Genomic DNA, 22,247 nt, shown 5'->3' with positions numbered 1-22,247 from the left:
AGACACAAATCAAGAAAAAAGATCTGAAAGAAGAAAGGCTTATAGTAAATTCTGATTAAGAGTGGCAACTATCTTTGATAACATCAAGCAAACTAGAAAAGAATATATCAGGAGAGTGATATTTAAAAGTTTAAGTTTTTGTAGGCATGATGACCATTTCAAAGGTTAGAAGCCTTTAAAAAGACAAAATATTTCAAAGGTGCCACTCATCATGTGACCATTTTAAAATTTATTCTCCACTAGATTTCATCCACCTAAAGAGTCAGAAACTCACCTAGGCAGGTATGACCTGTAAATGATGTCCATGGCTCTTCTCCTCGTTCTAACTTGAGGATCACATCAGGTTTGGTCATGTGACACCCTGATCAAGAAAAATGTGAATTAAGTTGCTTAGGCTTTGATATTTTTGAAAAATTAGTAAACTATATTTTCAATACCACAAATTAAGATATTTCTTCATGTAAGAGTAAACTTAACACTCTGCTCTAGGTAAAGTACACAACTATCCTTTCTGTTAACAAATAATTCATCACCTCCTAAGCCTTAACTTCAAGGCATAATTCAGGCACTCTGAAAAGAAATGTATACTACTGAAAGTTTTGAAGGGAGTTTTTCTTACCCACAGAGATGAGATGGCAATAGTTTTCCAACATCACATCCATGTAGAGAGTCTTCTGAGCAGGATCCAGGTGTTGCCACTCCTCCTGAGTGAAGTCCACAGTTACATCTTTGAATGACACTGATGCCTGCAATGGATTGGAACTATGATCAGAATAAACTGACTAGATATTATAGACTACTTTTGATCCTGTTCCTTTGGGGCATTCATATGAATATAAAGAAAGCCAATCATTTTTGTTTTGTGATTTACATATAAGGGAAACAAAAGTGAAAGTAGAAGTACCTATCACTTAATTTATTTAATAATTAATTCTAAAAATATTTACATAAAGCCACTGTGTACCCCAAAACTGCATTAGTTTACTGGAGTTCCAAGATATACAAAACACTATTCCTGCATAGCCTCAAAGCAAGGAACACATACCTTCAAGAAAGTATGTATAAACATAAACCTGCTAGAAGGTGTTACAGGTACTACAACAGAAGAATATACAAGACGAAGTATATTACAAGGCCAGCACAATTAAGGAAGTAAAATTCTTCCCTGTCAAGATTAATGTGTTATGCAGGGAGAATATGGTTTTAAAATGCGTGGGAACAACTTCTGGCATCCAAAAAGAATATAGTGAATTGGTCAAGAAAATGATCCCTCAGATAATAATTATTTATAATTAACACAATACATACATCTGAACACAATAATGACAGATGGTACTGGAAAACAATCAAAGCACGCAAAAATTGAAGAAATTTTTATTTTTTATTTTTATTTATTTATTTATTAAAATTTTATTTATTTATGTATGATAGTCACAGAGAGAGAGAGAGAGAGAGAGAGGCAGAGACATAGGCAGAGGGAGAAGCAGGCTCCATGCACTGGGAGCCCAATGTGGGATTCGATCCCGGGTCTCCAGGATTGCGCCCTGGGCCAAAGGCAGGTGCTAAATCGCTGCGCCACCCTGGGATCCCCAAGAATTTATTTTTAATGGACAGCAACCACAATGAGTAAGAACTGTTCAATTCATGACTTTTTTTGCATAAAGGTACCAGAAATCCCACAGCTCTTGAGGCAGAATTGAGAGCTGGCAGATGAGCTAAAGATTTAGAAATAAATTCTTTAAAAAAAAAAAATTATTTCTAAAGTAAGCTCCATGCACAGTGTGTGGAGCCCAACACAGAGCTTGAATTTAAAACCCTGAAATCAGGGCAGCCCGGGTGGCTCAGTGGTTTAGCGCCGCCTTCAGTCCAGGGCCTGATCCTGGAGACCCGAGATCGAGCCTGCTTCTCCCTCTGCCTGTGTCTCTGCCTCTCTCTCTCTGTGTGTCTCTCATGAATAAGTAAAATCTTAAAAACAAAACAACCTGAAATCAACACTTGAACTGAGATCAAGGAATGCCTGGCTGACTGAGCTACCAAGGCACTCCTGGAAATAAATTCTTGAAGTGAGAGAACTACAGAAAGGATGAGAACCTGAGTATAAATGCTTCAAAAACTCCTGGGTGAGAGTTAAACTAAGCAATTGTTGGAGAAATCACAGAGGACTTGGGAAAAAGCAGACAAAAAGGAGTTTTGAAAAATTTCACTACACTTAGTGAGATTCTGAGATTTCTGCATTTTTGATAAATAGTATTACATAACCTGCTCATAGCTCAAGCAGAAGAAAACTGAAATCTTACTGGATGGAGGTGTCAGAAGTTGCAGCAAGAAATATAAGTGGTGGGCAGCCCCGGTGGCGCAACGGTTTGGCACCGCCTGGGGTGTGATCCTGGGGTCCCAGGATCGAGTCCCACATCAGGCTCCCTGCATGGAGCCTGCTTCTCCCTCTGCCTGTGTCTCTGCCTCTTTCTCTCTGTGTCAATGAATAAATAAATAAAATCTTTAAAAAAAAAAAAAGAAATATAAGTGGTGAAACACTGGAAGAAAGAGACCTACAGAAAGTACGCCCTAAAATATAAGTGTAAACACTTACTAATTCCTTAATAAAGAGCTAAACTACATGAACACAAGGAAAACCTACATCCTTTCCCCAAGGAGGCTAAGGTCAAAAGCAGCAGGGGGAAGCTTAAAGAACTGAGCTGAAAAAAAAAAAAAAAAAAAAAAGAACTGAGCTGATATATTAGCTGCTTTACACTTGGAGGTGAGGGCAGAATTAAAGTTCGATGTCAAGCAAGTTAGTTGTCTGATAGAACCAATAATCCTCAGAAAAAAAGACATAACAGAATCAGATTACTATATTATTCATGACATCCAGGTTTCTAACAAAAATTACTAAACATACAAGCAAAACAAAAGAAGAGGAAGGGGAATATGGCCTATATTAAGAAAAGGCCAGGTATAGAAAGTAATCCCTAATGGGCCCCAATGTTGTTGTGCCAAAAAAAAAAAAAAAAAAAACAAAAAAACAACCCACCAAAAACGGCTTCAAAGCAGTTATTCTTAATGTGTTCAAAGAAGTAATGAAAAACCTGGGCATGGAAAAAGATATACCTAAAAAGTCAATACATGAATGAAAATTAACTATTAAAATGTATTTGATTGACACAAAATACAATGAATATAAAAACAGATGAATAAAAACAGCTTGGGGTGCCTGACTGTCTCAGTTAAGCATCTGACTCTTGATTTCAGCTTAGGTCATGATCTCAGGGTTGTGGGATCAAGTGGGGAGTCCATCTGAGATTCTCTCCCTCTCTACCACCCTTGCCTTCCCTAAAACTAAAAAAAAAAAAAAAAAAAAAAAAAAAAAAAAAAAAGATTTTTTTTTTTAAAGCAGGTTAGGAGGAACTTGAAATGCACATAAGAAGTCAATTACAAAAGGCTGTTAATTCCAACTATGTGACATTCTGGAAAGGCAAAACTATGGAGACAGTTAAAAAAAAAAAAGGATAAATAGGTTTAGCGCAGAGGATTTTTTAGAGCAATGAAACTATTCTGTCTAATAGTATAATGGCGGACATATCACTATATATTTGTCAAAATCCGCTGAATATATAAGACCAAGAGTGAACCTTAATGTAAACTACAGACTTTAGGAGGTAATGATATATTAATAATGTAGGTTCACTAACGAATGTACCACTTTGTTGCAGGATGTTGATAATGGGGAGGCTACTCATGTGTGGGGACGACGAGTAAATGGAAACTCTACCTTTTTTTTTTTTTTTTTTGAGAGACAGAGACATAGGCAGAGGGAGAAGCAGGCTCCCTGCAGGAAGCCTGATGCAGGACTCGATCCCAGGACCCCAGGATCATGCCCTGGGCCAAAGGCAGACGCTCAACCGCTGAGCCACCCAGGCATCTTTTTTTTTTTAAGATTTTACTTTTAAGTAGTCTATCCCTAATGTGGGGCTTGACCCCAATCTTGGATTAAGAGTCACATGCTCCAAGGACGGAGCCAGCCATGTACTCTAAAACTCTGTACTTTCTATACAATTTTGCCATGAACCTAAAACTGTCTTAAAATATATTTAAAATGATTAAAAAACAGGTTAGTTAAAGATACACAGATTGAAAGTGAGGGAATGTAGAACCATTTATCATGCTAATGGACATCAAAAGAAAGCTAGAGTAGCCAATTTTCAGGTAAACTCGATCTTTTTAAAAAATATTTAATTTATTTATTCATGAGAGAGAGAGAGAGGCAGAGACACAGGCAGAGACACAGGCAGAGACACAGACTCCTCACAGGAGCCTGATGGCGGCACTCGATCCCAGGACCCCAGGATCACAACCTGGGCCAAAGGCAGATGCTCAACCACTGAGCCACCCAGATGCCCCTCAGGTAACTAGATTTTAAACCAAAGATTGTAATAGGAGATGAAGAAGGCATTATTTCATAATAAAGAGGCCTATCCAACAAGATCTAGCAAGTGTAAATATTTATGTTCCCAATTTGGGACCACCCAAATATATAAATCAATTAATAACAAACATAAAGAAATTCACTGATAAAAATACAATAATAGTAGGAGATTTCTAACATGACTTACAGCAATAGAGAGATCATCTAGGCAGAGGATCAACAAGGAAACAATGGCTTTGAATGACACACTAAACCAGATGGACTTAACAGATATATTCAGAACATTTCATCCTAAAGCAAAATACATTTTTCCCAGTGCACATGGAACATTCTCCAGAATAGATCACATACATACTGAGTCACATATCCAGCTTCAACAAGAACAAAATAACTGAGAACATACCGTGCATATTTTCTGACTACAACACTATGAAACTTGAAGTCAACCACAAGAAAAAATTTGGGAAGAACATAAATACATGGAGGTTAAAGAACATCCTATTAAAGAATGAATGGGTTAACAAGGAAATTAAAGAAATTTAAAAAAAAAAAAACAGACACATGGAAACAAATGAAAGTGAAACCTTTGGGATGTAGCAAAAGTGGTCTTAGGTGGGAAGTGCACAGCAAAAGTGGTTTTAAGTGGGAAGTGCATAGCAGTACAGGCCTATCTCAAGAAGCAAAACTCTCAAATACACAACCTAATCTTACACCTAAAGGAGCTAGAAAAGAACAGGAAATAAAGCCTAAAGCCAGCAGAAGAAAGGAAATAATAAAGATTAGAGCAGAAATAAATGATAGACAAAAAAACCTCAGACCAGATCAATGAAACTAGGAGCTGGTTCTTTGAAAGAATTAATAAAACTGATAAACACCTAGCCAGACTTATCAAAAAGAAAAGAGAAGACTCATCAATAAAATTACAAATAAGAGAGATCACAACCAACACCAAAGAAATACAAACAATTAAAAGAGAACATTATTAAAAATTACATGCCAAAAAAACTAGGCAATCTGGAAGAAATGGGTAAATTCCTATAAACATATAAACTACCAAATCTGAAATAAGAATAGAAATTTTGAACAGACCCATAACCAGTAAAGAAATTGAATCAGGAATCAAAAATCTTCCAAAAAACAAAAGTCCAGGGCCAGATGGCTTCCTAGGGGAATTCTACCAAACATTTATTTTTTTATTATTTTTTTTTTTTAATTTTTATTTATTTATGATAGTCACAGAGAGAGAGAGGCAGAGACACAGGCAGAGGGAGAAGCAGGCTCCATGCACCGGAAGCCCGATGTGGGATTCGATCCCGGGTCTCCAGGATCGCGCCCTGGGCCAAAGGCAGGCGCCAAACCGCTGCGCCACCCAGGGATCCCTACCAAACATTTAAAGAAGAGTTAATACCTATTTTTCTCAAACTGTTCCAAAAAATAGTACTGGAATGAAAACTTCCAAACTCACTCTACAAGGCCAGCATTACCTTTATTCCAAAACCAGACAAACACCCCACTAAAAAGGAGAAATATAGGCCAATATCCTTTTTTTTTTTTTTTAAGATTTCATTTATTTATTCATGAAAGACACAGAGAGAGGCAGAGACACAGAGACATGGGCAGAGGGAGAAGCAGGCTCTCCGAGGAGATCCCGATGTGAGACTTGATCTCAGGATCATAGGATCATGACCTGAGCCAAAGGCAGATGCTCAACCAGTCAGCCACCCAGGTGTCCCCTATGCCAATATCCTTGATGAATATGGACACAAAAATTCTCAACAAGATACTAGCAAACCAAATCTAACAGTACGTTAAAAGGATTATTCACCACGATCAAGTGGGATTTATTCCTGGGCTGCAAGAGTGGTTCGGTATTGCAAATCGATCAATGTGACACACTATGTTAATAAAAGAAAGGATAAGAACCACATGATCCTGTCAAAAGATGCAGAAAAAGCATTTGACAAAATACAGTATCCATTCTTGACAAAAAAAAAAAAAAAAAAAAAAAACCCTCAACAAAAGAGGGATAGATGGAACATCAAAAAAGACCAAATACAAAGGACCCACAGCTAGTATCATCCACAATGGGGAAAAAACTGAGAGTTTTTCCTCTAAGGTCAGCAACAAGACAGGGATGTCTACTCTCACCATTGTTATTTAACATAGTACTGGAAGTCCTAGCCTCAGCAATCAGACAACAAAAAGAAATAAAAGGCAACTAAATTAGCAAGGAAGAAGCCAAACTTTCACTATTTACAGATAACATGATACTCTAGGTAGAAAACCTAAAAGACTCATATATGAATTCAGCAAAGTCGTAGGATACAAAATCATCATGAAGAAATTGTCGTACCAATAATGAAGCAGCAGAAAGAAAAATCAGGGAATCAAATCCTATTTACAGTTGCACCAACAACCAAAAGATACCTAAGAATAAACCTAACCAGAGTAAAAGATCTGTACTCTGAAAACTATAGAACACTTATGAAAGAAATTGAGGATGACATAGAGAAATGGAAGAATACTGTTAAAATGCCTTTATTATCCAAAACTACACATTTAATGTGATCCCTATCAAAATACCACCAGCATTTTTCACAGAGCTAGAATAAACAATCCTAAAATTTGTAGGGAACCACAAAAGACCCCAGATAGCCAAAGCAATCTTGAAAAAGCAAAACAAAGCTGGAGGCATCACAATTCCAGATTTCAAGTTATATGGCAAAGCTGTAGTCATCAAGATAGTATGGTACTGTCACAATATCAATGGAACAGAATAAAGAACCCAGAAGTAGACCTTCAACTCTATGGCCAACGAATCTTTAACAAAGCAGGAAAGAATGTCCGATGGGAAAAAGACAGTATCTTCAACAAATTGTGTCAGGAAAACTGGATAGCAACATGCAAAAGAATGAAACTGGACCACTTTCTTACACCATACACAAAAGTAAATTCAAAATTGATTAAAGACCATTTTGTGGTGAGAAGGAAACCATCAAAATCCTAGAGGAAAACACAGGCAGAAACCTCTTTGACATCAGCCATAGCAACCTTACTTGACAAGTCTCCAAAGGAAAGGGAAACAAAAGCAAAAATGAACTATTGAGACTTCATCAAGATAAAAAGCTTCTGCACAGTGAAAGAAACAATTAACAAAACTAAAAGGAAATGGACAGCATAGGAGAAAATATTTGCAAATGGCATACCTGATATAGGGTTAGTTTACAAAAACTGTAAAGAATTTATCAAACTCAACCCCCCCCCCAAAAAAATAATCCAGTTAAGAAATGGGTAGAAGACATGAAGAGACATTTTTCCAAAGAAGATGTCCAGATGGCTAACAGACACATGAAAAGATGCTCAACATCACTCATGAGGGAAATACAAATCAAAACCATGATACTGCCTCATGCCTGTCAAAATGGCTAAAATTAACAACACATTAAACAATGATGTTGGTGAGGATGCAGAGAAAGGGGAACTCTCTTACACTGTTGGTAGGAATGCAAACTGGTGGAGCCACTATGGAAAAGAGTATGGAAGTTTCTCAAAAAACTAAAAATAGAACTACTCTAAGACCCAGCAAATACACTACTAAGGCTAATGCACTAATGAAAATACAGATTCAAAGGGGTACATGCACTCTGATGTTTATAGCAGTATTTTCAACAATAGCCAAATTATGGAAAGAGTCCAGACGTCCATCAACTGATGCAGGGACAAAGATGTGGTGTGTTTATATATAACACACATGTGGTGTGTGTGTGTGTATATAATGGAATATTTCTTGCCATTCACAATGACACAGAGTGTATTATACTAAGCTAAATAAGTCAGAGAAAAACAAATACCATATGATTTCACTCATGTGGAATTTAAGAAACAAAACAGATGAACATAGGAGAAAGGAAAAAAAGAAAAGGAGTGGAGGGTAAATCATAGAGTCTTAGTTATAGAGAACAAACAGGGTTGCTGGAGGGGAAGTCAGTGGGGGATGGGCTAAATGGGTGATGGGTATTAAGGAGGGCACATGTTGTGATAAGCATTGGTTATATTTAAGTGATAAGTCACTAAATTCTACTCCTGAAACCAATATTTCATTATATGTTAACTAGTAAGAATTTAAATAAAAACTTAAAACAGGTTAGGCATTTGGAAAACAAACAGCAAAATGGTAGCCCTATATCCATATACCTCTAATTTTATTAAATATAAAAGGGCTAAATACTCCAATAAAATGGCCAGGATTATTAGAATGCACGAAAAAGCAAGACTCAAATATAACTGTCTATAAGAGAGATATTTTAAATATTGTAGACAAAATAGGCTGAAAGTTATGGATGGAAAATTACACACAAACACTAGAAAGTTGAGGATTACAGAGGGGCATTTTATGATACAAAAGTAAATACACCAGAAAAATGAAACAATTACAAATGTATATGTACTTAAATAAAAAAAAGTTTCAAAATACATTAGGCAAAAATTGACAAAAGTAACATGAGACTTAAACGAGTCCAAAACATTGTTGATGATAATATCTGTCAGTAAATGAAAGAACTAGATCAAAAGGGGTGAAAATATGGACAGATTTAGAATCTCTAAAGAATACTGACAACAATCTAACTCATTCCATATTAGCGGAGCACCATTTTTTTTAAAAAAGATTTTATTGTTTTTAAAGAATTTATTTATTAGAGAGGAGAGAGAGAGAGAGAGCATGAGTGAGGAGGGGAGGGGCAGAGGAAGAGTGAGGAGCAGACTCTGCTAAGCAGGGAGCCTAATGTGGGGCTTGATCCCAGGACCCTGAGATCATGACCTGAGCTGAAGGCAGATGCTTTAACCAACTGAGCCACCAAGGTGCCCCTTAAAGATTTTAAGTATGGCTATCCAATGTGCACCTCAAACTCACAACCCTGAGGTCAAGAGTCACATGTTCCATTAACTAAGCCAGCCAGGTGCCACTTACAGTACCACTTTAATAATAATCTCGTAACACATGGTTTGATTTTTTTAAAGATTTTATTTATTTATTTGTTTGTTTGTTTATTTATTTATTTATTTGAGAGAGAGAGAGGTCATGCAATTGTATGAGCATGCAAATGGGGGAAGAGTCAGAGATAATCCCTGCTAAATGCGAGCCCGATGCAGGGCTTGATCTCATCACCCGTGAGATCACGACCTGAGCCAAAACCAAGAGTTGAATGATTAACTGACGGAGTCACCCAGGTACCTCTTAGTAGACTGATTTAGAGATTGATAAGTTGATTTTAAAATTTACCTGGAAATGTAAAATACCTAGCATCTAAACAAGTTTTAAAAAGTCAGTGTTGGAAGATTCACAGTACCTGATTTTGTGACCTAACAGAATAATCAAGACCGTGTATGTTGGTGAAGGGGTAAAAATACAGATCAATAAAACAGACTATGGAAAGACTCCTACACATACATGTATGGTTAACTGTTAACAGAGGTTCCATGATAATTCAGTAGAGAAGGGATATCTTTTCACTACTCTGGAAAAACTGAATATTCATTTAAAAAATTTTAAAAAGGAACCTCAACTCTTATAGCATACGAAAGAATTATATTGAAATAGATCATTCACTTAAAAAAAAAAAGAGAGAGAAAATATAAAACCAAAATACTTGGGACGCCTGGGTGGCTCAGTGGTTAAGTGTCTGCCTTCAGCTAAGGGTGTGATCCTGGAGTCCTGGGATCGAGTCCCACTTGGGCTCCCTGCTTCTCTCTCTGCCCGTGTCTCTGCCTCTTTCTGTGTGTTTCTCATGAATAAACAAGTAAAATCTTAAAAAAAATAAAAATAAAACCATAATACTCATATAGTAAACAAAAAAATTAAATATGCACAACCGTGGAGTGTGCAAAGACTCTTAAGACACAGAAAGCACACATCATAAAATTAAAAACCCCGATGGACTGGATTTTGTCAAAATTTTAAAAAAAACTTCAGTTCTGAGAGACACCTGGGTGGCTCAATGGTTAAGCATCTGCTTTCGGCTCAGGGCGTGATCCTGCAGTCCCGGGATCGAGGTCTGCATCGGGCTCTCTGCATGGAGCCTGCTTCTCCCTCTACCTATGTCTCTGCCTCTCTCTCTGTGTCTCTCATGAATAAAGAAATAAAATCTTAGAAAAAAAAAATTAAAAAAAAAAAAAAAACCAGCTCTGAAAGAGACCTTTAAGAAAATAAAAAATTGAAACACAGACTGGTAAAAGATTATTCACAGTACCTTTATCTGACAAAAGATTTCTGTCTAGAATATATAAAGAACTCTCACAGCATAAAAATAAGAAATCAACGTATTAAAAATTGGCAAAAGTTCTTAACAAGTTCAGAAGACTACATAAACATCAACTAAGCAAAATTAAAAATGCTATTTTTACTTACACTAGGAAAATGAAAATTAAAATAATGAAATACCATTGCACACTCTCATGGATAACTAAAAATAAAAAGTGACCATACCAAGTGTTGGTGAGGATATGGAACTACTCTAAGTCTTATACATTGTTGGTGGGATTGTAGAATGGCACAACCACTCTCCATAAATCTGGCAGTTTCTTATAATAATTAAACGTATGTTTTTCATATAACCCACTGATTCCACATCTAGGTATTTATCCCAAAGAAATGAAAATATAGTCCAACAGACTTCTAGGCAAATGTTCATAGGAACATTGAGGACAAATAGCATGGCTACAAATGTAGCCATCAAAAAGTAGGAGGGAAAAAACCATGGGGTGCTTAGGTGACTCAGCTGGTTAAGCATCAGCTTTCGGCTCAGGTCATGATCTCGGGGTCCTGTGATCCAGCCCCCTGTCAGTCTCCCTGCTGAAAAGAAGCCTGCTTTTCCCTCTCCCTTGGTCTCTCCCACCCCCGCTTGTGTGTGCTCTCTTTCAAATAAATACAATCTTAAAAAAAATCTTAAGTCTGATATTATATAAATTATTTATTTTTAAGATTTTATTTATTTATTCATGAGAGATACAGAAAGAAGCAGAGACATAGGCAGAGGGAGAGAGCAGGCTCCCTGCGGGGAGCCTGATGCGGGACTCGATCCCAGGACCCCAGGATCATGACCTGAGCCAAAGGCAGACAGACACTCAACCCCTGAGCCACTCAAGTGCCCCTGGATTAGTTTTCTTTTTTGACTCTCTCACTACAAGTTAAGTTCCAAAGCTCATGTACTCTATACTTAAATGTGTGCTTTTATTGTATATAAACTACACTGCAATAAAATTAATTAAAAAGTGATAGTGGGTTTGGGGTTCTGCTTCAAGAATGGCAGAATATGTCTTATTTGACTGTTACTGTAGATAACAACTATAAACTCCAGATTAAAAAAATACATAGGGGCTCCTGGGTGGCTCAGTTGGTTAAGCAGCTGCGGCTTAGGTCATTATCCCAGAGTTCTGGGATAGAACCCTGCATCAGGCTCCCTGCTCAGGGGGGAGTCTGGTTCTCCCTCTCCCCCACTTGTACACACACTCTCTCTCAAATAAATAAATAAAATCCTATATAAATATATATATACATACATAGATATATAGCGTATACACTTACATACGTATATATACAGTGCATACATTTACATACACATATATATAGTGTATACACTTTGCACTGCAAAGTGACCCAAACAGACAGAAACTGGAGAGGAGGGTTTACATTTGGAAGGACAGAAGAGCAAAGGGGGAACTGCCAATTTATACAACTTGTAGCCTGAGGGCAAGTCCCAAGAAGAGATTGTGAGTGGCAAATAAAATTGAGGTGGAAACCCATGGTCTTACTGGCTTGAAGAACCAAAAGACAGAGTTTAGGGCAACAGCAGCATCTAGAAAGGAAGTAGGGAAATCCCACAGAAAGGAAAGACAGAAGGGAGCCCCAAGGAGCTTGAAAAAAACTTTGTTCATATTCTTGGCTAATAACTGAATTAGGCATGAGTGGGCCAGAATCTAAGCACTCTGGTTAAACATAAAATAAATAAAGCAGGGATTCAAGCTGCCACCAATCAATTAGAGAGTCAGAAGTCTGAGGTTTGAGTTGAGCTAAATTAACTGTCCAATAAAACAAATCGGTACTTCACACTATCATTCCCATGGGAATTAACTGCTATAAGAAATTCTCCTCTACCATAAACAACTAAAAGATTATAAAAATATATTAAACATCTGTTTTCAAGTACTGCACAACTGACAGGACAAAACAGTAATCCTGCAAAAAGGGAAGCAAAGTAAGCTCTATAACTGCCCCAGCCTACCACCTAAAAACAGTTTCTAGGTCAGGAACTTGGAGAGAATACACAGAGCCCAACAGTATCCCTGAGTTGTAGAAACAGATCAGAGTTCGGAGGGTCTAAGATGGCTAGAACTACCAGGCAAAATAATTAAGAGTAGAGAACAGCAGAGACAGAGACAGACACACAGACATATGCATATACCAAGACCACTCCAGACATCTGTAGAATGATTCCCTTGAATCTATGACTGAATACTAGTCTGCAAAATCCATGGGAGTAAAACTCTGTGGAGTTGGGTAAAGAAAAAGAAAGTAATATGGTGAACAATTCCCAGAGCTCAAATAGGTATGAGAACGGTCTGTATTCTCACTAGCCAGAACAGAGGGAGCTGATAATACACAGACTTTGGGCAGAGCAGGAGTTGGCAAGGTTTCTGTGTAAGGGCCAGACCTGTGGGCCATATGGTCTCTGTTACACTACTCTATGGTTGTAGTGCAAAAGTAATCATAGACAATATGAAAAAAAAAAATTAGTATAGCTGTGTTCCAATACGATTTTATTCACAAAAACAGGCAGTAGGCTAGATTTCGCTGTAAACTATCAGTTGTTAACCTTAGTAATTAGGGACTAAACTGGCCCTAGACTAAATGCTGCTCTACAGTGACAAAAGATTAACCCTCAAAAGGGTCACGACCTGAAGTAACTTAACTCTTTAAAGGAATGTAACAAAATACAGCATTCAGCAATTTGAAAATTCAAATATAAAAATTCCAGGTATAGGACACCTGGGTGGCTCAGCAGTTGAGCATCTGCCATTGGCTCAGGTCGTGATCCTGGGTTGGGGATCAAGTCCCACATCGGGTTCCCTGAGAGGAGCCTGCTTCTCCCTCTGCCCATATCTCTGCCTCTCTCTGTGTGTCTCTCATGAATAAATAAATAATTTTTAAAAAATTCCAGGCATGTAAAGAAGCAGGAAAATAGGACCTATATTCAGAAGGAAAATAAAACAAAAACCAGAAACAGATGATAGATTTTATAAATAAGGATGTTAAAGCAGATATTTTAAACATGCTCCATAAGCTCAAGAATGTAGAAGATGAATATGAGAGAAAACGGAGATATAAAAAAGGATCAAAAAGAACTTCTGGACAAGAAAAATATATAACATGAAAAAAACAATGGATGGGAGTACAACAGATTAGACACCGAAGAAGGAAAGAGGAGTAAAATTGAAGAGAAAGCAACATAAGCTTTCCAAACTTTATTTACAAAACCAGGTGGTCTGCCTGATTTAGTCCTCAGGCAATAGTTTGCTAATCCTTGGCCTAGAATAACCACCAAAAAATCCAAAAAACAAAAAAGTACTTGTAATATGTGACTATTATAGGAAAAAATTGAATCTTAAAAAAATTTCTCAATCCAAAAGAAAATAAGAATAGAAAAAGGAACAATAACAGTAAAATAACAATAGGGAGAAATGGAAAAAATGACAATATGGTATATTTAAACTTAAGTTACCAATAATCACATTAAATGAAAATGGACTAAAAACTCCAATTAAAAAGTAGGATCAGACTAGAGAAAAAAGTCAGAACAAATTATATACTATCTGTAAGAAACTCATTATAGGGGCACCTGGGTGGCTTAGTTAAGCATTCAACTCTTGGTTTCAGCTCAGTTCATGGTCCCAGGGTCATGAGACTGAGGCTGACATCAGGCTCTGGTCTCAGCATTGAGTCTGTTTGTCCCTCTCCCTCTGCTCCTCCTCCTGCTCGTACTCTCTCTCTCTCAAATCAATCAATCAATCAATCAATCAATCAAATCTTTGAAAAAGGAGCTCACTAAAAATGTGAAAACACAGGAAAGTTAAAGTAAAGAGCATGGAGGGGTGCCTGGGCAGCTCAGTAGGTTCAGCATCCAACTCTTGGTTTTGGCGTAGGTTATGATCTAAGGGTTCTGGAATTGAACCCTGCATCAGGCTCTGCACTCAGTGGGGAGTTTGCTTGAAGATTCTCTCTCCATCTGCCCTTCCCCCTGCTCACATTCTCTCTCTAAAATAAATAAATCTTTTTTAAAAGGAGGGAAAATATGTACACTGTATAACTACTACTCATAAGAAAGCCAAAATGGCTATAATATCAAACAATATAGGTTTCAGAACAAAAAATATTATTAGGGATTAAATGAGGCATTTCATAATAAAAGAGTGGGTCGGGCAGCCCAGGTGGCTCCATGGCTTAGCGCTGCCTTCAGTCCCGGGCGTGATCCCAGAGACCTGGGATCGAGTCCCATGTCAGGCTCCCTGCATGGAGCCTGCTTCTCCCTTTGCCTGTGTCTCTGCCTCTCTCTCTCTCTGTGTCTTATGGATAAATAAATAAATCTTAAAAAAAAAAAAAAGAAAGAGTGGGTCAATTCATGAGAGAATGTAACAATTCTAAAAGTGAATGCAGGGGATCCCTGGGTGGCTCAGCGGTTTAGCGCCTACCTTTGGCCCAGGGTGTTAACCTGGAGTCCCGGGACCGAATCCCACATCGGGCTCCCTGCATGGGGCCTGCTTCTCCCTCTGCCTGTGTCTCTGCCCACCCCCCCCCGTGTCTATCATGAATAAATAAATAAAATCTTTAAAAGTATATTAAAAAATAAAAATAAAAGTGAATGTACTTAAAAACAGAACTTCAAAATACATTAAGCAAAAACTGATAGAACAGAAAAGGAAAAATAGACAAAACCAAAATCATAATTGAAGATTTCAACTTTCCTCTCAGTCAAGACTGGAAATCAGTAAGGAAACCGAAATTTTTATCATCATAATCAAGCAATCTGACCTGATTATTTAGAGAATACTTTAACTAGTAACACCAGAATATTCTTTTTTTTTTTCCAGAATAAATATTCTTTACACATGGACATAGAACAGTCATCAACTTAAACTATAATCCTGCCACAAAAAACGGCTCCATTGGGACACCGGGGTGGCTCAGCAGTTGGGCGCCTGCCTTCGGCCCAGGGCATGATCCTGGAGTCCCAGGACTGAATCCCACATCGGGCTCCCTGCACGGAACCTGCTTCTCTCTCTGCCTATGTCTCTGCCTCTCTCTCACTGTGTCTCTCATGAATAAATAAAATATTTTTTTTAAAAAAGCTCCATAAACTTAAGAAGACTGAAATTATATAGAGTATGTTCCCTGACTGCAAAAGAATTAAACTAGAAATCAACAACAGAAAGCTATCTGGAAAATCTCCAATATTTGGAAATTAAATACATTTCTTCTAAACAACCAATAGGTCAAAAAAGAAATCACAAGAGAAATTAGAAAATATTTTCAACTGAATCAAAATGAAAATACAACATGTTCAAATATCTTTTTTTTTTTTTATGTTCAAATTTCTTGAAGACCACTTAAACAGTACTTAGAGGGAAATTTATAGCATTAAATGCTTCTATCAGAAAAAAGGTCTCATGTTAGTAATAGAAATTTCCATCTGCAAAACTAGAACATGATTTAATTAAACCCAAAGTATTAGAGGGGGAAAAAAACAATGGAATAAACCAATAAAACCAAAAGCTGGTACTTTGAAATGATCAATGTAATTGATAAACTGGCCAACTGACCAAGGAAAAGAATAAGACACAAATTACCAATAACAGAAATGAAAGAGGGGCATTGCTACAGATTGTACAAACATCAAAAGGTTAAAAAAGTACATCATATTCAATATTGTACTAAAGGTTCTAGATAATGTAGTAAATAAATAACATTGAAAAGAAGGAAAACAGTCATTATTCACATATAACATGACTATTTATGTAGAAAATCCTACATAATATACAAAAAAAACTTAGAAAGTGACTTTAGAAAGACTGTTAGTCAATATAAAAAAATCAACTGCATTTTCATGTATCAGCAATAAACAGTGAGAATTTGAAATAAAAATGAATAGCATTTACAATAACATACAAAAATAAATACCTAGGGATTAATATATCAAAATGTGCAAGACTATACACTGAAAACAATAAAACATTACTGAATTTAAAGTTCTAAATAAAGATATACATCATATTCATGAATTAGAAAATCATATTATTTTTAATGATGACAGTCTTGATTTTAAACTGTTAATAAGCATTTTGACATTTTCTGCTCCCCTAATGGGCTGTCTTTACACATTCTTCTAATGTGCTTTAGGTCTGATGCTGTAAAAAGTAGAAGATAACAGTTCATTGGTTAATGTAAGTACAGAGTTTCTGTCTGGGATGATAAAAAAATTATAGAAATACATAGTGGTACTGGTTACACAACATCGTGAACGTACTTAATGGGACTAAACTATAAATTTAACAATGGCTAAAATGGTGAAATTTTATATTATGTATATTTTAACACACACACACACACACACACACATGCACAGGGTTAGACAGAAAAACACAGAACACAAAGATCCCTCAGTGAGAATTGGGGTGAGCACTTGGAGGACTGGAAAAGGAGCAAAGGTGTTAAATGGGACAAGTGACCATGATATGACAGAGGTACTCAAAGATATCAGTGGGGATGAAGGAACTGTTTTATAAGGAATAAGATTAACCACTAAATTGTGCAGTGGAAGAGAAACATTTATTTAACTGAAGACAGCTGTATTAGCAGGTGGGTATGGGACAAGGGTCAAAGCAGATTGAAAACAAAACCAGGAAGAATAGGATGGGCAGGAGATAATGAGATAAATCTTGGGGATGAAGTATCTGTGGAACATGCAGGTGGTGATACATAGTTGGAGACTGAATATGGTTTTGACAGAGGTTTAGGTTAAAAATTATGTGAGCATCATTAGAATAGTGGTAGATTGTGAATAGGAATAGGAGACTGTAAAGAGAAGAGAACGAATAAAGAATCTGGAGGATACTAGCATTTAAGAGGTCCAGATATAAAGATGAATTTTCTTTCTTTTTTAAAAAATATTTTATTTAGAGAGAGAGAGTGAGAGAGCATGTGCGCACGAGTGGAGGGAAGGCATAGAGGGAGAGGGAGAATAGCTGACTCAGAGGAGGGGCTCAATCCCATAACCCTGAGATCATGACCTGAGCTGACACCAAGAGTCAGACACTTAACCAACTGAGACATCCAGATGCTGCTAAAGATGAATTTTCTGAAAACCAAAAGAGTAACATCTTTGAAACCAAGGGCAGAATATTTCAAGAGTTACACTTGTAATTCAATATGGTCATCTAAGCATATTCATTTACTTCCCCTGCACCCAAATATAAAATTATAAGAAATTTAAACATAGGAACACCATTAGCATAACAGAGGAATGTTACTGGCAGGCCACAGATTTTCAGGAACTGTTAGCAGCTATGAGCAAAACTGAAGAATCAGACCGGAGAAAAGCAAGGTTCTCAGTTCTTTGTACAATTTGCCCAGCATAGCTCTATTCTCAAAGCCTCAAGACAAGATTCTTTGCCACTTACTAAAAGCAATCTATTAGTTCCATCTCCATCTTGACTGTTTTTATCTAAACAAGACAAGTTCATGCAGTAATATCCTCTCATTCGAGGAAATGCATTTTTTTGTCCCAGCTCTGCTCCTAGGAGAAGACTGAGAAAGATGTTCAATGATATACCAATTTAACATGTGAACACTAGCTAAAATTAGAAGGAGCAGTCTGTGGAAGGAAAAGGCTTATCTGGCCAATAAGGGAAGAAATGAGTACCACTTCCCTGAAGGGGAAGATAGGCAGGAGGATTTAGTACAAGAAAGGCAAATGCTCAAATATCCTTTAAAAAAAAAAAAAAAACAACAAAATAAAAACAACACAATTTTGGAGAGAGAAACCATTACCTCACCTGTGCCATGGTTTTGAGATATGCAAGAGGTGACCAGTCTTCCTTTGGGTTCCTCTTTGGAAAAGAGGCAGTTCCTATGAAGGCAAAGCCAAGATGAAAAGAAGCCACATGACACTATATATGCCTTACAGCTCTCTTACAACTTAAGACTCAATTGAAATTGCTTCCATTTCCCTTGCTTTGGCCCTTGACCACTCCGCATATTCCACATAATCTTGGGGAGAGAATGACCTAGACATCCTTATCCCCAAATCCAGAGAAATAAGCTCTTGGGCAACAGGTTAGATTTTGGGGAAGTTCCCCTCCTTTCTCTCTTAGCAGCTTACCTCCAAGCTGCTCACCATAATGTTCTTTTATACTATCACCAGAAGTGTATGTGAATACTTATCACCTCATGCCCTGACAAATGCTACTAATATAATCTCCTTGATGCCGGCGTATCCAATAGGTAGAAAATTGTGGTTCTAGGTTTTATTTTTCTTATTATGACAGAAAATAAGATTCTTTTCAGAAGTTTAAAAAAATATCCTTAGTTTATCTGTAAATGACCTCTTATAATTCTTTCACTTCTCTATCATATTTTTATTTTCTAGATTGGTTATTAGATCTTTTTTAAAGGAAGGAAATATTATATTCACTTAATTTTTTATGGTTTCTCAATTGATGTGTTTTTCCTATGCAAAACAACTTATATTATTTACCATTTGGTTTAGTACTGTCAGGTGTTCAATAACCTATTACTTCCTCTCTTCATCAAAACTGCCATCTTTATTTCCTTTATATATTTGAGTAGATCTGGATTTTTTATTTAGGTTTAATGATCTGTTCATTTGATTGTCTCGATGACTCTGCAGTCATTACAGTTTTAAAACACATTTTAGTATCAGGTTAGGGCTACTTCCCTGTTTATTTCTTTTAGAATTTTTGGCTTGTTCATTTTCTCCTAAGAACTTCAGAAAGTTCAAAAATTTTACTGAATTTTAATGGGACTGCATGAAATGTTAGGGAGTTGACACTTTATCACAATTCTTCCTGTTCTTTTATTCAAGTCTTACTTTTTGAGTCCCTTAGAAACATTAATTCTTTTTTCACAGGCTACAAAATCCTTTGTATCTCATATTTTCGATGGCCCCTAGCCATTTTCCATAGTTTTATGATACATATATATACACACAAGCACACATATGAAGCCTATTGATTTGTCAATGTTTTTTCCCAGCAAACTTCTGAGTTTTCTAATTGTTGTATTGCTTTTAATAGCATGGTAACTTAAAATTTTTCTCTCAGTCTCAGCAGATGTCCCAAAGATGGTGAGCAAAACAAGCTTCTAAGCGTCTGTCATTCTAAAATAAAGTCTTAAAAAAAAAAAAAAGGAAGTTTTTTTTTAGGTTTTGCTACTATTAATTTAACCCTACTTAGGCTGAGAGAAGGAAATGTCTAAGAGAGTAAAAATTATTTATAGGGTATAGTTTTCTGGGGGGAGAAAAGTGGGTGTTTTCTTATAATAAACAAAGGGCCTCTGAGATGCTGATGTCACTGGGAACCAAAGTGGTATGAGAATTTTGGGGAAATGTACATATTTCCAGTATGTAAGAGGGCAAAGTGACTGAGGGGGTTAATTCTCACCTGAGCTCTAGATGGGCAACCCATGGATGGAGCCTGCCTGGGTTGGCTTGGATCCTCTTGTCCAAGAGGACTCACTGGAGAGACAAGACCCACCAGAGCAGGTGGACCAGAGCAGGTGGACTACTGCATGCCCAGAGGAAACACTGAGGAGACAGCTGGAGAAGTGGCTGTACCCATGAGAAGGGAAGTGTGTCTGGAAGTTCCCAGCAGTGGGTTCTCTCAGAACGTTAAGACATGACTTACACTAAATTATAATGGTACCAATCATGTTAGCCTCTTCTTGTCCCTGACTTGTCTCCTGTTTTCCAGCTCCCAATCCATTCCAGCTAGAGACTACCCACCTAGAGGGGTTAAAGAGGAGACAAAATTGAAGTTGAAGAATTAGAAAAGAAACTGATCATGTACTCCCCTTGACCCGCATCCCCACAGGCTTCCAGCAGGAGGGAGAGTTTCTACGTTTAAAACAAATTTGAAGTATTGATTTCTATAGTGAATATCTTATTTATCTAAATAGCTATTATAAAATGAGACTGATCTTGTATTTGAATGTTCAACAGATTCAATCTTCAGAATGACTAAAGAAATTACTAAATCTGTCTAGGAATGCATCCAGCAGCAGGGAAAAGAAGAGATTCACCCGAACAGAAAATTTGAGTGGTAATTATGGGAGAAAATTTTTGTATGTGTCCTCCCAAATGCTGTTCTACTCATTTTAACCATACCAGTTATTAGACAGTGTGGGGTTTCCCAATACATAATTCTAGCATCTGAAAATTATTTTTATTTTACTTTCTCTCCATTAAAAAAAAATCAATTTCACTTGTCTAACTGCCACAGAGTCAAATTCTACAAGCGTATAAAAAGGCCAATATTCAGATAATCTAAACAATACATATTTAACTGGTCATGCAACCAATTTCTCAAGCGCTCTCAGTCACAATAAACATTCATGAATTACCACATATTGTGCACACAAAACACTAAAAATTAGACAAAGACACAGTTATATCACCCAAGACACAATCCCAATCCCATAGGCACACGTCATGTATAATCTCACAGAGCCCATAACATACCTCTACACAAAGTAGCAAAATTTTACTCACAAACCCCTTACTGTCGTCTCTCCAAAGTCGCATGCAGTCTCAAACATAAATCGACTCGCAACCTATTTGAAAAATTAGACACAGACCTTATCACTTTCACAAACAGCCGGCTCCACAACGTCACACGAAGTAACACATGCCCGAACTACGCAAGGACAGCCACAAAAAGCTCCACGAACTGAACGCCCGAGTGCGCCAGGCCGCACTCCCAGAGTTGGGGTTTCCTCATGGGGGTAACAAAACAAAACAAAACAGACAAAATTCCTGCCCTCCCCAACCTCACACCCGCCACAGGCTTCCAGTTCTCTCTTCGGCGCTGTCCAGCTTGGACTACCGGTTGCCTCTAGGGCGCTCCCCGGGCCGGGCTCCCTATTTCTTCCTCGGCATTTCCCGGCCCCGGCTCCTGGTTCCTTCTTCTGCTTAGGTTCTCGCTTCCCTCCTCGCTCTCTGTAGGGCCCAGACTCTCGCCTTCCTCCCTGACCTTCTTGGCCCAGGCTCCCTCTTCCTTCCTTGCTTTTCCCGGCCCAGGTTGCCGCCTCCCTCCTCGGCATTCCCCCCGGGTCCCGCCATCACCCGCCTCCTCTGCCTCCGTAGGACCCACCAGCCTCACCTTCGACCACTGGCCGGCCGTCTGCGCCTGCGTACTCCCGCGCGGCCCGTACCTCCCAAGGGTCTCCGCGGCTGGGTCTTTGAGGCCGCAGCCTCCGTGCGGGTGCGCGCCCGCTCGCGCGCCTTTTCGTCATACGGGCTTTTCCGGCCTTGAACTACATTTCCCACAGCCCCTGTGCAGCTTTCGAAAAGAACTTCCATCCCGGGTCGTCTCTGGTTATCGCCCGAAACGCTGAAAGTCGTCGCGCTCCAGGTGGCAACCGTCGCGCACGGTGAGGAAGCCCGTCGCCCCCACGGTGCAGACAGGGCGTGTGGAGCCCGGGGCTCAAGCCTGTGTATGCGCGTTTGTGGCCAAATGTGCGGTGACGTACCCTTGACAG

At 38.0% G+C, this 22,247-nt stretch overlaps 2 protein-coding genes across 35 annotated transcripts in view; one reads left to right on the top strand and one right to left on the bottom strand.

Annotated features, from left to right (window-relative positions):
• Positions 1-21,992, bottom strand: part of ZNF567 (zinc finger protein 567) — a 27,992-nt gene extending 6,000 nt beyond the window's left edge. Inside the window, exons 1-6 of one of the 18 annotated variants that reach the window (XM_072837844.1) lie at positions 21,869-21,992; positions 21,229-21,320; positions 20,153-20,493; positions 18,527-18,600; positions 620-746; positions 275-361 (exon numbers count right to left, since the gene is read on the bottom strand). In XM_072837844.1, the coding sequence (XP_072693945.1) occupies positions 275-361; positions 620-746; positions 18,527-18,535 (223 nt within the window). In that variant the 5' untranslated portion in view covers positions 18,536-18,600; positions 20,153-20,493; positions 21,229-21,320; positions 21,869-21,992. The other 17 variants (XM_072838359.1, XM_072837757.1, XM_072838214.1 and 14 more) reach the window with 17 other exon arrangements.
• ZNF461 (zinc finger protein 461) overlaps positions 21,946-22,247 on the top strand; it is a 51,979-nt gene continuing 51,677 nt past the window's right edge. For 9 of the 17 annotated variants that reach the window (XM_072843153.1, XM_072843286.1, XM_072843593.1 and 6 more), the window contains exon 1: positions 21,947-22,139. The gene's annotated coding sequence lies outside the window, so the exon portion shown is untranslated. The other 8 variants (XM_072844059.1, XM_072843982.1, XM_072843907.1 and 5 more) reach the window with 3 other exon arrangements.

This window comes from Canis lupus, chromosome 1 (genome assembly GCF_048164855.1).
Source record: "Canis lupus baileyi chromosome 1, mCanLup2.hap1, whole genome shotgun sequence".
Lineage (NCBI taxonomy): Eukaryota > Metazoa > Chordata > Mammalia > Carnivora > Canidae > Canis > Canis lupus.
The sequence above is the reverse complement of the archived record's forward strand: the minus strand, read 5'-3'. Positions and strand labels throughout refer to the sequence as shown.